The sequence below is a fragment of the Buceros rhinoceros genome, unplaced genomic scaffold (genome assembly GCF_000710305.1).
Source record: "Buceros rhinoceros silvestris isolate BGI_N320 unplaced genomic scaffold, ASM71030v1 scaffold32905, whole genome shotgun sequence".
Classification (NCBI taxonomy): Eukaryota; Metazoa; Chordata; class Aves; order Bucerotiformes; family Bucerotidae; genus Buceros; species Buceros rhinoceros.
This window is the reverse complement of record NW_010411652.1, coordinates 2,235-16,026: the sequence shown is the minus strand read 5'-3', so window position 1 is coordinate 16,026 and position 13,792 is coordinate 2,235. Positions and strand designations below refer to the sequence as shown.

Here is a 13,792-nt window from a genome sequence, read left to right as displayed (position 1 = left end):
GACCTGGACTCTTTCTAATCTAGATCACCAAGAGTGCTGTCAAAACTTTGGGTCAGTGTAGAGAATCGCTGGAGCGGGGAGGCTGGATCATCTGGGGTAGGGAATGCTGGCAAGAATAAATTTATTTGCAAATACATCAGGCTGGATCTCTTTGCTCTGCACGTGGAAGGAAGGGAATAGGTAGTGATGCCATTATTCCTTTCTTTCAACAAAGTTCACCAGTGTAAGTGCACGACAGAGTAACCCCTCTCATTGGGCAGCAACATAACCAGGAATTAAGAAAAGGCAGAGATTTGTGTTATTTGACACAATCCACAATAGACTGGAGTTTAGTCTAGCGTACGCTGAACCCATCTCTGGCTTCCATAGGGTAACGCTTGCCACGATTATAAAACCCCGTCACTAAAATGGCACCACCTGGGAGGATTCTTTCTGAGTGGGCAGACACTTTGACCAGGGCTTTCTGTAGCTCTGCAGAAGTTAGTTTTGAAGACTAAAGACGTTATTTTAGCTGACAAAAATTGGCAAAGCTCCATTCAAGCCCATGTTGCTATGCAGACTTATGCTAGCAGAGGGACTAGATAGAAAATGTTTTCGATTTTTAAAATCAGACCTGTGGGAAAGGTGAGAAAGTTGTTACTGCTTTAAAAGCATGAGCTCAATAACAAACTGTTTTTCTGTGGTTTGATGGCTGCATTTTGTTAGCTTTGATGATTTTTCCCACATCTCTGGGGTGTATCCAAATTGTACAGATTTAGTTTAAGTCTCCAATTTGTGAAGACAGAATAGTGAAGCAACTTTCCCACATACATTTAAAAACCCTTTAAAAATGGTTATACTGATGTGCAATAAATCCTTCTTAAATATCTCGGGCTTTTCTCCACAATTATTTTGGAAAATGTTATGTAGATGTGTATTTTTAGTACAGAAGCATATGCCAGGTCCTCAACAAGCGTAAATCAGCGTAACTACTCATTGCAAAGCCACACTCCTTTATTTTAGCCATGAGTTTGACCTTGTCTATAACCGCACAGGTTTGTGTACTTTTGCTAAAAGACTACCTAAAAAACAAGTTAATGTTTTTGTAAGCAGTTACGTTTGTCTTTAAGCACATGAATATCCGCTGAATACTGATGAAGAGTAGTGTTATGAAATTGGAATCCTGAGGTCTAAGTGGTGGGTGATGTTACACTGAAGTCAGTGGGAGGCTTTGTGCAGACCTTCCCACCTAGGTCATAGCAGAACACATGGAGCTCTTCCCACTTTCCTCTCAGCCTTCTGCTTATAGCTCATTTTAGGGCCAGGATCTTCTGATGTTGTGTCTGGGCCATTTTACCTATTAATCAGGTTATTGTGTCATTTTTTGTCCCTTTCTTGCTGATCTGAGGGAAGGAGAACGCCTTTTATTCATTGCCATCCTGATGGCCATGGTCAGATCAGACTTCATCTCTGCATTATGAGATTGCTGTGGTCGGGATGCGTGCACCCAGTTTGACAGGTACTTTGGGAGCGTTTGGGTTATAGCTTTGTGATGCACCCCAGCTTTTGCAGAGGGTGCCAGCCAAGGGTCTTTCTAATGATTTTAATTAATCAAAGGCACAGTGTTCCACCTGGTCAGGAAAAGAAAACAGCTCCAGCAATGCTGTATGGCCACCACGAGCTAGGGATGATGTTTTCTTGGCATATTTCATTGCAAAATGGATGCCTATGCATTTGTGGTTTCAGAATTAGTCACCTAACTGTCATTTCTGAATCTTATAGACAGTTTTCCTAATAAATTGTGTTTCTTCTTCCAGTATCTCATTACTGTGTGTCCTTACTCTGAGAAATTTGGCAGATTTTCACGAGGACTGAAGACTATCTTGGTTTTGTGCAGCTTTCATGATGTTTCCTCTGTGTGCGCTGCATGTCCATCGAGTCCATCTTTCAGAAATGTGTCAGAAATTTGCTCAGAAATGAGCCCTTAGCCCTTAGGCAAGGGCTCTGCCTGATGAGGCCTGACTGTGAGGCTGGATTTAATGAATCACGTTAGCTTGAACATTGACTTTCTATCGCTGTATGAAATGCCTAAGGAGACTGCGTGGATGTGGGAGGACTGTCCCTCAGCTGCCCACTGCTCTCAGCATGCACTGCCTAGAGATTTGTCCCACGTGCTTCATGTGCACAAAGGACCTGGTCAATCTTTTAAAAATCCAGATGTTTACAAGCCAGAAGTGATAGGAGAACAGTGCCTTGTTGTTAGGCTTGCTGCAGTTTGTGATAGCACCCTGCAGACACAGGTAGGATGCCGCTGATTTCCAGCCACAGGGCACGTCTCCTGCCACTGCGTTATGTCGTGAGTAGGGTAGGTGGTGACATACAGTGCATGTCCTCATACCTGCTCTGAGAAAACAACATATGTCCTAGACTTCTTATTTAAAGGCAGTTACAATGCAGGCTGTGTAATTTTCCAGTCTCATCTTGCAGTGTAGACAGATGTGCTGTTTCTAGAGCCTTTCATATGAATAACAGTGGTAAATCCTTCCCCCCTACCATGCTGCTACGTCATTTTTCACAGAAGGATGAAGTGCTGCAGAATGGCATCACTGGAAGACTGTGTATTTTCCAATACAAACTAACAAACAGATGCAGCTTTACAAAAGAAAACTTTTGACCATCACAAAGCCACATTCTCTGCCCTGCGGTGTGACTGTCTGTCTGTTAGAGACGAACTTCCCACCTTTAAGATGACATACACTTCACCAGGTCCTCTCTGCACTCAAACTCCAGTAAGGACAGCTATCTGAGTGAACCCCTCTGGGCGGTATTTTCTTTAATTTTTTTTCTCGGCTCTGATGTAGTTAATCGACATGAAAAACAGACATGGGCATCCTGCTCGTGTGAGAAGGCCTGCACGTGCTAAAAGGCTCAAGAGTACAAGCTCTGCTACTTAAGGTCGCCATTAACTCTAAGCAGCACATTATAAGCCCTTGGGCTAGATCCTCAGGCTGTGTAAATCTCCGCCGAAGTCGAGTGTTGTATTGATTTTACACCAGATGAAGATCTAGCCTCTTATGTGGCTTCAGCCTGGCTGTGCCTGTGCCTGGGAGCTCTGCCAGTAGGAATGCAGATGGCTTGCAGACCTTGGGAGCCGAGGATGGCAGTGAGTTCCCAGCCGGGTTTGGAGGGTGCTGCTATCTGTTCCAGAAATCTGCGGTGCAGCTCTGGTGCTGGAACGGTGCTCTCTGCCTTTTTAGAGGGTGATTTCGCAGCGGTAATGCTGAGCCTCAGTTGTTTACCTATATGCACCGCCACCCCCCCCGAGAGAGCTGATAGATCTCTGTCCTAACGTGGTTATAAGCAGGCAGCTCGACAAGACTGGCTGCAGTGTTACCATACAGCAAAGCCTTGCTTAGCAAATCTCCATCCCCTCTTTGGGACGGGTCCTCCAAACAGGCGATCCAATTCTCAATTGCTCACGGAATTTCCAAGGGAAGGAGAACCCAGGAAAGCTTAAAACTTGCCAGGAAGTGCCAGGACATTCAAAGTGCTGTAGCTCTGCACAGTTTAGGGCACTTCTTTCCCAAAGCAGCTGCAGAAGCAGCCTAGATTTGTGCTAAGGGGTCCCCTTGCTAGCTGTTGCCTTGCAAACCCGACAGCATGGGTTCAACCCAACCTGCTCTGAAGGTTACTGAAGATCTACAGCTGCAAGCTCTTCTGTGGCCCAGCGATTTGGAGGGAGAAGAGAGAGGAGCTCTAGCAACTACTTCTGACCCTTGTCCTTCTCTGAGCTGAAGAAAAACTGCAGCAGCCTGTGCTGGCAGAAGGGAAAACCTTTGGGGGTCCTCTTAGAAATGCCATCTCTTACCTTCTCCATGATCCTGTCAATCTGGCGATTCTGTGTGTCGATCTCGTTGCCCATGTCCAGGGCCATGTGACGTAAGTTGCCAATGATGCCGCTGACCTGCTCAAGGTTCTCATCCATTTCATTTTCCCGGGCATCGTTTGTTACCCTGGGAGCAAAAAACCAATTATTTAAAGCAGAGACAGAGGAGGTTCCTTATTCACTCGAAGCCTCCCCTGCATCCTCCTTCTCCTGACACCTGCAGAGCATGCTGCTGTTCTCAGCTTTGAAGAGAAGGGATTAGTAAGTAGCTAGCCTGAAAGCCATTACATGCTTATTTTTCGGTTGTTAGGATTGTCTGGGTTCATCTCTGTTCCAGCTGGTGTCTGCTGCTCCTGGAAGCGTTGCTGCCTGAGCTTGTCTGTGCCACATCCTGCACCTCTCTGCTAGCGCTGGCCCTTCTCAAAGGCAGAACATAAGCCTGCTCCGCTTGGACCTCTGTGTGGTTAGAGGACGTGAGAAATGCCGGCGGGTGGTGGAGCGGAAGCGATACCTGTTCCCCTCCTTGAAGTACACAGAGCTAATGGGTACTGTCCAGTCCTCGTGCACTTGGGGCTCACTGACATACTGGGGAGGAGCTGCTTCAGCTGGGAAAATCCTGGCCTGACATCCTAGTTGATTAAATGTGTCTCCAGTAAATGACAGAAGCAGCTTCTCTCAGATGTATTGGCTTTACTGAAGATCTTTTCTCTCTCATTCTTAGCATCGTCTTTTTCAGTTGCTTGTTTTTGGAGGAAAAACCCTTGCACTTGAGGCAGGCTCAATTCGATGCTCCAGTGACTGGAGAGGCCTGTGGTGGCTGACAAGGGGAAAAGCAAGTCCATGGGTCGCACTCAGAAACTCACTACTTTGAGCCTCTTGTGCAATTTGCGTTCATGGAGGTGTCAAAAGGGCGCTACGGGCTATTTGTGGGATGGTTATGGTGCAGCGTAACTTCGCTGCTGTTCTGTTAGCGTGCCCCAGCCTTGCTTTTGGTGGGGCTGCCATCCAGAAAGAAGAAAAACCACGAGTGAATGGCAGACCCAGCAAACTTAAATGGCAACTCCATCCCACGCTCCAGATTGCATGACAGCATTGTTTCTATCACGCTGATTTCCCTTTATCGCAGCAGCCAAAAAAATAAGTGGATAATAGTTTTTGGAAAGATAATTACTTATTAATCCAGTGTCCTTAATCTTCAGAGATCAAAGCTTTGCCTACTGGTGTGCTTCTCTCCATTCAGCTGACAGCATTGTCATCTGAACACATGCTCTGCACGCGCTGTAATCAGTATGTACTTATTGCTGGAGCCCCGGGTGTTGCTGAAAGTTTGCGGTTTGGTTGCCATTAGGAGAGCTGTGTGTTTCAAAGCAGCTTTCGTCTGATTGTGCAGAGGTTGCCACCAAAGCATCGCCGTTTCTCCGCGTTTGTGGCTTCGCAGCAGCTGAGGAATGGGGCATTGTTCCCTGTTCAGTGAGGTTTTCTGGATAGACACAAGCAAGGGAGGGTGAACCTCTAGTGAAGAGTGCTTCAAGTTCTGCCCTTGGCTCGGTGCTTTGGCAGAGAGCCTGAGGTGTTTGTTTTTTTTTTTAAAGAAAGGAGGAGGTGCTGGATGCTTTGGTGCATCTTCTGGCAAGGATGGATAATGAGCATGACATATCTTGAGACATAAAAATAATAAAGTGGTATTTATCTGTCACTTCATTTCTGAGGCATTTGACAACTGTCGTTAATGAGACACATAATAAGGCCCCCGGGAAAGGTGCATTGTTCACGCCCCGGAGCTGGAGCACAGAGGACGGTGCTGACTGGCCGTGAGAGTCTGCAAACTCACATTGCTGCTGTAAAATAAATAAATAGATACATTGCCCAAATCTGGCAAAGTCTCAGGGGGGGAAGGTTGAGAACCATGTTTTCAAACATCTTCTGGCTTTCAGAGCTAAGATCTTGACTTCTGGGGTTTCCATCAACATAACCATCCTTTGCACCCGCTCAGGCAAGCACCCACAGGGCCAGGGGAAGTCCATGGCCACAGGAAGCCTTTAGAAACTGTCTTATTCACCACGAGCCTAAATCTGAGCACCCACCGCTCGCTGGAAAGCCTTGGTTCCGTCGCATCACCCAGCACCACCGAAGGAGTTAATGAGCATCACAGAACTCATGACCATATGGAAGAAATCTAAATATATCTGTGACGAGGGGAACAGAGAAAAACAGTGGATAGAAAGGCTCACCTGCGGATAAAGCCACCACTGATGGCCATCTGCTCCCGTTCATCTACGACACGTGCAGGCTGGCTGGCTACAACGCCATCCTGATTATTGCCCCAGGCTTTTTTGTAAGCATCACTTGATTTAAGCCTATGCGAAAAAGACGATGAGTAACAAAGCATCAAGTGGACAAGGACAGACGCAAAACTCTTTACTTCTCCAAGCTAAAAGCTGAATCAAGCAAATGAGTTTTCAGCTAGAGGGTCATTGATTGCATACCGATATATCATAACCCTGAATAAAAGGAGGGGTTTAGGGTTTGGTTTTTTGCTTTACTGCCACAACAACTGAGATGGTCAGAGGTTTTGGTTCCAATAGGGTGAATTGCAATTGTCAAGTCTACAACACTGCACACAGGTTTTTGGATGTTGACTTAGTTTCCAGAAAGAAGAAAAAAAAAAAAAAAAAAAAGGAAAAAGAAAAAAGAAGAGAAGAAATACAGATAAGTAGAAAACATTGTTTCATTTCAATGACACGTATGTTTTGACATCAAACACATCAAACACATACCAGGAGACAGACATAAAAACAGAACTGCCAAGTATAGTGTGTACATCACATCACAGCAACACACCCTCTTAGAGAAAAATGGATTTGGCTGGACTTTCACATTTTACCATGCAGAAGGTTGGGCTTCTGTTGATATTTTTAAACATGTATGTGGCACAACAGGCATTTAAAGCCACTAACCTTAGCCAAGGTCATTTGGGGATGATTTTATCATAAGATTCATAGGGTTCATTAGATTTTTCAAATAATATATCGGTACTTGAAAATAGTAATCATACATCGACAGTTGATGTACAAACCTTTGTCCACAGAGACAAAAAGTAAAATAGGCAGAAGTGAAATGAGTGCAGGAGAAAAGAAAAGATACGAGCAGTCTAGCATCAGAAAGGGAAATTCTTCTACATTTTTCTTCATGCACCAGCTACAGGCATGAATAAGAAGTGAAGCATTCTCACTAAGCACAGTTGCCCCAATAGTTCATCATACTCTTAATGCATCAGCAGTAACAGCCTTCACAAGAAGCAAGACACAGGCAAAAATGGATCGTCACTTCCTTCAGGAGTTTTAAACCACAGGACTTTGAAACAGCCTCGCAGCTTGTTCTGTTTGTCGTTTCTGACAGTTACAATAGCTTTCAGAGAGCCATTTTTGACTGAGCTGCCGTGGATAGAAAATTAAAATCCAGGCATACCTCCAGTGGCCGATTAGCATGTGCAGCAGATTTAGGGTTGCTGTCCTTGGGGTTGTCACATGAGAATGGACGCTTTAACAGGACAGTGTGAGTGTTTGGGATTTGTAGGTATAAGTTCTGATTTTGTTCTGAAAATGGAGCAGTTTCCAACAAAGCTGCTGGGAACTGCAAATCTCCGTGGTTTCCCTGTTTTTTGGTCAGCTCCAATCAGTCATAAAAATAGCCCTGTGGCTTGGATTTGGGGGGAGAAACTGAACGTGATTCTGGGGCATTTGGGAAAGGGCACAACAAACCCACCTCTGGTGTTATGTTCTCTCCATGCCCCCTGAAGCAGTTCAGCTTCTATTGAGCCTGAAGATGTGTTGCGTGCTCAGATACAGAATTAAAATGTAGGTGAAAAGGGGATCCTTCCCACTCATCCGTTTTGTTCCTTGTTTCCTACTGCAGTTTGGGAAGTCTTAAAGATGATGGTTGGCTTGTTTGTTCTTAGTTCTCTGACATTATACATCAACTTCGGCTTCTCTAGAAATCAGTGAAAGTAGTTCTCCTGCTGCACATACCTTTACAGGTTTTTGCCTGTTCTTTAGCCCTGTGCAACTTTGAGACACTCTCTGTGTTTGAGGTGAATGATTTTATACACCCAGAACTTGATCTCTGTTTTCTTGTGGGCTTCCCATTAAAGTCAGCAGGTGGAGTCTGGGTCTGCTCGTGATGAATGCAGTCTGGTCAAAGTTTCACACCATGGGCATTTTGGGTCTCCTAAGAACGTAGGACCAAGCCTTACCTTTTGTTAAGGCTCACAGAGTTGTGTTTACTCTGTATATCAGGGTGTAGTTACGTGTGAAATGGTTAATCTTTTCTAAATATATGCCATTAATCTACCAACAGCCAGAAGAGCATTTGGGGATCATGGTGATTCTGATACCCAGAACTCTATGGATTTCCCTCCCTCCTACACTCCACTTCTCAGAATATCATCCTGTTTGTACCGGTGGAGTCCTGGCACGGTGATTCAAGGAACAGTCTCTACAAGCATTGTGCATCCATACTCTTTCTGAACATGTTGACTGATCGCAATGGTAGGTGATGAAATCTGGCTGCAGACCGCGCAGAATCCTGCCCTAAAGCAGGGAAGAGACACCGTTAAAAATGAGCGCCCCCCACATCGAATGCGTGCGGTATCTTTCTGTTCTTGCATCAATCGATTCCATGATACTGAGATCATGGTCACGTGGTTGATGTTTTAAGGCCATGTGTCAGGTGTTAAACTCCTCCATGCCATAGGTCTGGCTGTCAGTTCTGAGCAGCCTTTCCCACAGTACAGAATATTAAAGCCACTCTTAAAAAATGACAATTCCTGCAACATACTTTGGAATTTTTAGTACTTCAAGGGTGAACTTTTGATGGGGGTGCTAAGGAAGGTTTCTCCAGAAGGAGCAAGCCAGGACCGTGTTTCTCTAAGCCGCCACAGCTTTTGTGGTGTGGGAGACGCACATTTTCTGCTGCATACTCTTGTACCTGCAACTCATCTGCACTGCGTCCTCTGTTGTGGGACAGCAGGGCTCAAACCGCCATCAGAGCTGAGACCTCCGCAGGCAGCTCCGCTGACAAAGGCTGGGTGTGTGTACGTCTTTCCATTCCTCCTTGCCTCTCTCCCATTGTGCGCACCAAGGCAATAATACATATATTCTGGGCAGGGTGTTGACCCCTGCAAAGTATTTGTGGCTTGGTACGAAGAAACAAAATTGATTTTTTTAAAGCTGTGTAGGTATCTGTGTTGTGTCCCAAGGGACAAAATAAATGGTGACTGATAAGGCAGAAGCCCAGTGCTACCATTCTGCTTTCTGGCAAAATACCCACTGGACTCCATGACAGCTCTCTTTCCTCTGGTCTTGATCATCACTGTAGGATCAGGCCCTGGTGCTGCGAACAAAGTACCTGCACGCACAGAAAGGGAGTATAATACTACAGAACCACTGCTCTCTGCTTTGTTTCCTGCACTATCTCTTGCCAACCATTTATGAATGTTTTCTCTGTCACCTGGCTGCGTGCCTACTCACTGCATGATGGGTTTGCTGTTCCTCAAGGGCTTCTGCTTGGTCCACTTTGTCCCCAGTCTCCTGCCCCCGCATAACCGCACATCACATTTTCATTTGGCATTTAAAACAAGCTTTGCATTACTTGGAGGACGGTTTCGTTCAAGTGTGATGGCATGCAAGCAAATTCGATACATTTCAACATTTCTGCTTAGTGTACGTGCCACCCAAACGAGAGAAATTTGGCGTGCTCAGGTTTTCTCCAATTTGCTGCCTATGGCAAGGTGAAAACCATTTCAAGACGGGTTCCGATTGGAAAGATCATGTCTCTTTGAAGATGTCATCAAGGACTACTTCTGTTGAACAATGACAAAAGGTGTGACTTTCATCCATAGTTTTGAGTAATGTTTATTATGACTCTTCTGCATTTTTTCAGCTGTTTTGTTTTCTTTATTAAACTTGTTTGTGAAAATACGTTTCAAAATTTAAGGTCTCCAGGAATAAGGTGGCCCCAGTGTTTTTGTTCGCTGGGAAATGGAACCACTCGGTACACTTTGTGAAAAATGTTGAAACTTTTACCATTAAAAGGTGTCAACAGTGAAGCTTTCACTGCAGTATGCCTGATTTTAATGCATCTACAGTAATTCCCAGTCAGTTGTCTATGCTATGAGATGAATGCATTTGAACGAGAGTCGTTCTTTCTGCATGCCACATGCTCATCCTGTCCATGTGCCTAGCAAGGATGAGCTTCACAAGGCCTTTGGGATCAGCCTTAAGTGCTCAAAGAGATGAGGCAGGCAGCACCTACTTGTTACATGGACAGACACAAAGACCACAGAATTTTCCTAGGTCCGTCAAATTCTTTTCTGCTTCTTTCATGTCCTTATTGATTTGGTCCATTCCCTCTTCGATGCGTTCCAGTTGTTCTGATTAAACACAAGTATTTTATCCCCACAGAATGAAGCAGATGGAAAAGGACAAAGAAAAAAAAGACAAAAACTTCAGACATTCACTGTGACAAAAAACTGGACACCACATAGCAGAGCCGGTACCCAGTACCTACTTGTTACAAGGACATATGAAAAGGCCACAGCATTTCCCTAAATCTTTTAAATTTTTCTCGGCCTCCTTCATGTCTTGGTTGATATGGTTCATGCCTTCTTCAACACGATCGAGTTGTTCTGGTCAGGACAAAGGGATGACAGTGTGGAATGAATTGTATTTTTGTTTGTTTGCGTTTGTCTTCAACAGAACATGAAAAATGACCATGTAGAACTGAGTTAATAATGACATTACAATGCATTAATCCGAGCAGATGCATTGTTGAAAGGATGTGTGCCGCACTAGATGCCAAAGATGGTTTTTTACTAATATGGAAGAGTAAAATGGAGGAGGAATTTGTTTGAAATATATTAATTTAAACAAGATGTAACGATGTAGAAAGGAAGGGTTATAAAGTTCAAGGTCCAGAACATAATACAATACATCCACTTACTAAGACACCAATGACATCCAAGAGAGAGAAAGATAGTGTTATTATTTTGCATTTATGTATGTTAATACAAGAGAAAAGGTGTCCTTCTGTGGAAAACCAGTTACTTACGCTTACAAATGCCTTGGAATTAGGTGACTTAGGGCAGCATAATTGCTTTGATTAGTGAGTGAGCGAGCGGGTAGTAGCGGTACCAGAGACAGAGTGAGCTGTTAAGAGTTGTGTCCAAGTACTGCTTTATCCAGAGGCTGGGGAAACCGTGACCTGCCGCTTTGCTTGGCATTGGATATGAACCTCTAACCCGAGCACGGCCTCAGGGCTAGTTTTCTTTCTGGTAGTAATGCAGCAATCAGGAGTAACCCCAGGGAACACAGAGCAATCGCAACCACTCCAGGAGCCTGGTGCTCACTGAAAGAAGACCACTGGCTGTGACGTTCGCTGTCTGTCCCCAAGGGACCTTATCAAAACAAGCATTGGGTGAGGTCTCATGTTCCCAGTGGGGTCATCTCTCTTCTGCTCCAGGGCAAATTACGAAGAACCAAGCCCTGTAACCAGCCACTTATAGACACTCTCTCCCCTGGCATCAAGCAGAATTTGACTTCTCTCGACCTGTTGATGATGAAGGGTTTTCTTAGTGACTTGGTAGCTCAGAATGATTTCATGTGTTGATTTCTTCACTATTAAAGCTGGGGGAAATGGCCTAGAGGAACAGAATGCCACAATGTAAAACTGTAGGAATGGATCCTCTGCTGATGTAGAGATACGGATCCAGTGGGGTCAGGGGTCGTATGTCACAGGTAGCGACAGCATTTTACATGTGTGGAAGACCTCAGCATTTGTTTCATGAAGGATAAACCCAAATAAGTATTACACAGGGTAAGAATGTTACTTGGAGTGGCATTTCAATCCATTTAAAAATATAACTGTACCTAAAGAGGCAAAGTAAAGCAATCCCAGTAAAATACAAATACATCCCTATTCCCTGAATTGAATAGAAAAAATATAAACACAGAATTAGACCTGAGAGGAATGGAACTAGGAGAATTTAATGTCATCCCTGACGTTAAGTGAGTCCTATCCAGAAGGGAACAAAAAAGAAAAAAGAAGACATTTAAGAAAAAAAAATCATGTGCGTATTGACGTCAATACAAAACTGCTCCTGACTTCTTTGGGAACATGAATAGGCCTAATTTCTTACTTGGGTTTCTAACGACAGTTGAGGTTTAGATTTTCAAAGCTTTCTGGGGATTTGGATACCCAATTCCTATTAAAATTAATTTTATTTAATTAATTTTAATGGAAAATGGGCATATCACCCCTAGAGGGCCTTGAAAATCCTGGCCTAAATTATTCAAGCTGAAATAATTCGAATATTGAACTTGTTTAATTCTTGCACGAGGCTGGGCTTGGAGAAGGAGACGTGCTATGTCAGTACTGCCAGCTGCATCTGCTCTTCGGCTGTCAGTTCTCATTCTCCTCAGCTGGATGTGCCTGTCTCCTGAAAGCACAGGAGCTATTGATCCCAAATCCAAGGATACATTTAGAGGATCAGAGCTACCTGGCACAGTCCTCGAAAAGGGGCTCATATAATGTGAGCAAAGGATTGGGAAACTAATAAGGAAACCTGAGAGATATGCTGCACAAATTCTGCCAGATAAACTGCTGAGCCGAGAACCAGAAGTACCAGGTTGGATCGTTTTCATGCACGTTGTAATTTTACATTGTGGTTGGGAGGCTTTAGCCGAAGCTGTCGTTCGTTTTTGTAGCCACAGATTCTCAATCTCATCAGAAATGTGAGTATGTGGTAGAAGGTGATACTCCTCTAAGTGCTCCTGTTCCTGCCTGCTCCTGCGTGGTTGGGCAGCTCTTGTTCTTGCTCTGGGAAGGAGCTCTGGGAGCGTGAGCCAGCTTTTATGCTGATTCATGCAGCGCGATGGGAATTGCTGTATTTCTGTTGCACCTTCTGCTTGTGAGAGCTGTGTTTGCAGAGCTCGCTGGATTTGCAGGGCTCTCAGTTAAAAGAAGGCTATTTCCACAGGTGTGTTTTGACGTTGGCAGGGACAAGAGGTACTGACCTTTCTTCCACTGATTCTGGTGCCTGTATTTCTCTAACCTTGGCTGGCCAGTAGAAATTACAGGTCAGGCTGCGGGGATCAGTCCTAGATCGGGTACCACTGGTGGCTTTCAGGCTAAGCACGTTTCCTTGCTCAGATGCCCATTCTCTGAAGCCAGCTGTGTGGCAGGGCCTTTTGAACTTCCCCTCCGTTTCCTATTCTGCCTGAATAGATGAGCGCTAATTGAAAAGTTGATTCAACATGACTCAAAGACTTCCATTTAAATTACAGCTCTCTCCAGGAACCTGACTTAATTTATCCTGCTTCAGGACTTGTGTGTGATGTGTATGCTGTTTCTGAACAGAAAAGGGACCCACGACTAATTTATCTTCCATTAAAGGAAACCTCATCAGTGTAAAAAGCCCCTATCATATTTGTAGCCCAGAAGTCTAGACAGCTGGCTGCTGGTCCTGAAACCATCCGCTACGGGCCGTGGGCTGGATTGTTAGCGTTAATGTCGTGGGCTGCATTGTTAACTGGTTTGAATCGGTGTAGCTATGCTGGCTTCACGGAGCAAGACCGATTTATACCTGTCAAAGATCTGGTCCCACAGGCAAGGAAATGGATTTGTGAGTCTAACCACAATTACCGAGGCATAAATATTATAGAGGAATTAACTTCGTGGGGTCACTCTGGATTTGGTTTGATACTAAACTGATACTAATATCTGGCCCAGAATGAATCACTGCCGGTAAGAAACCAGATGGCTATCGAAAGGTTGATTTAATGTCCATTTTATTAGATCTTCCCTGTTCCAACTTGGTGTATTGTATTAAAGGTTTGAGGGAAGGCAGTCTGCTGGCATATACTGCCATCA

General features: G+C 44.6%; 1 protein-coding gene across 1 annotated transcript in view; it reads right to left on the bottom strand.

Moving 5' to 3' along the window:
- SNAP25 (synaptosomal-associated protein, 25kDa) overlaps positions 1-10,551 on the bottom strand; it is a 12,604-nt gene extending 2,053 nt beyond the window's left edge. The window contains exons 1-3 of the mRNA XM_010136090.1: positions 10,433-10,551; positions 6,097-6,222; positions 3,848-3,992 (exon numbers count right to left, since the gene is read on the bottom strand). Coding sequence (XP_010134392.1) covers positions 3,848-3,992; positions 6,097-6,222; positions 10,433-10,524 — 363 coding nt within the window. The 5' untranslated portion in view covers positions 10,525-10,551. The remainder of the gene's footprint in view (positions 1-3,847; positions 3,993-6,096; positions 6,223-10,432) is intronic.
- Positions 10,552-13,792: the final 3,241 nt, after the last annotated feature.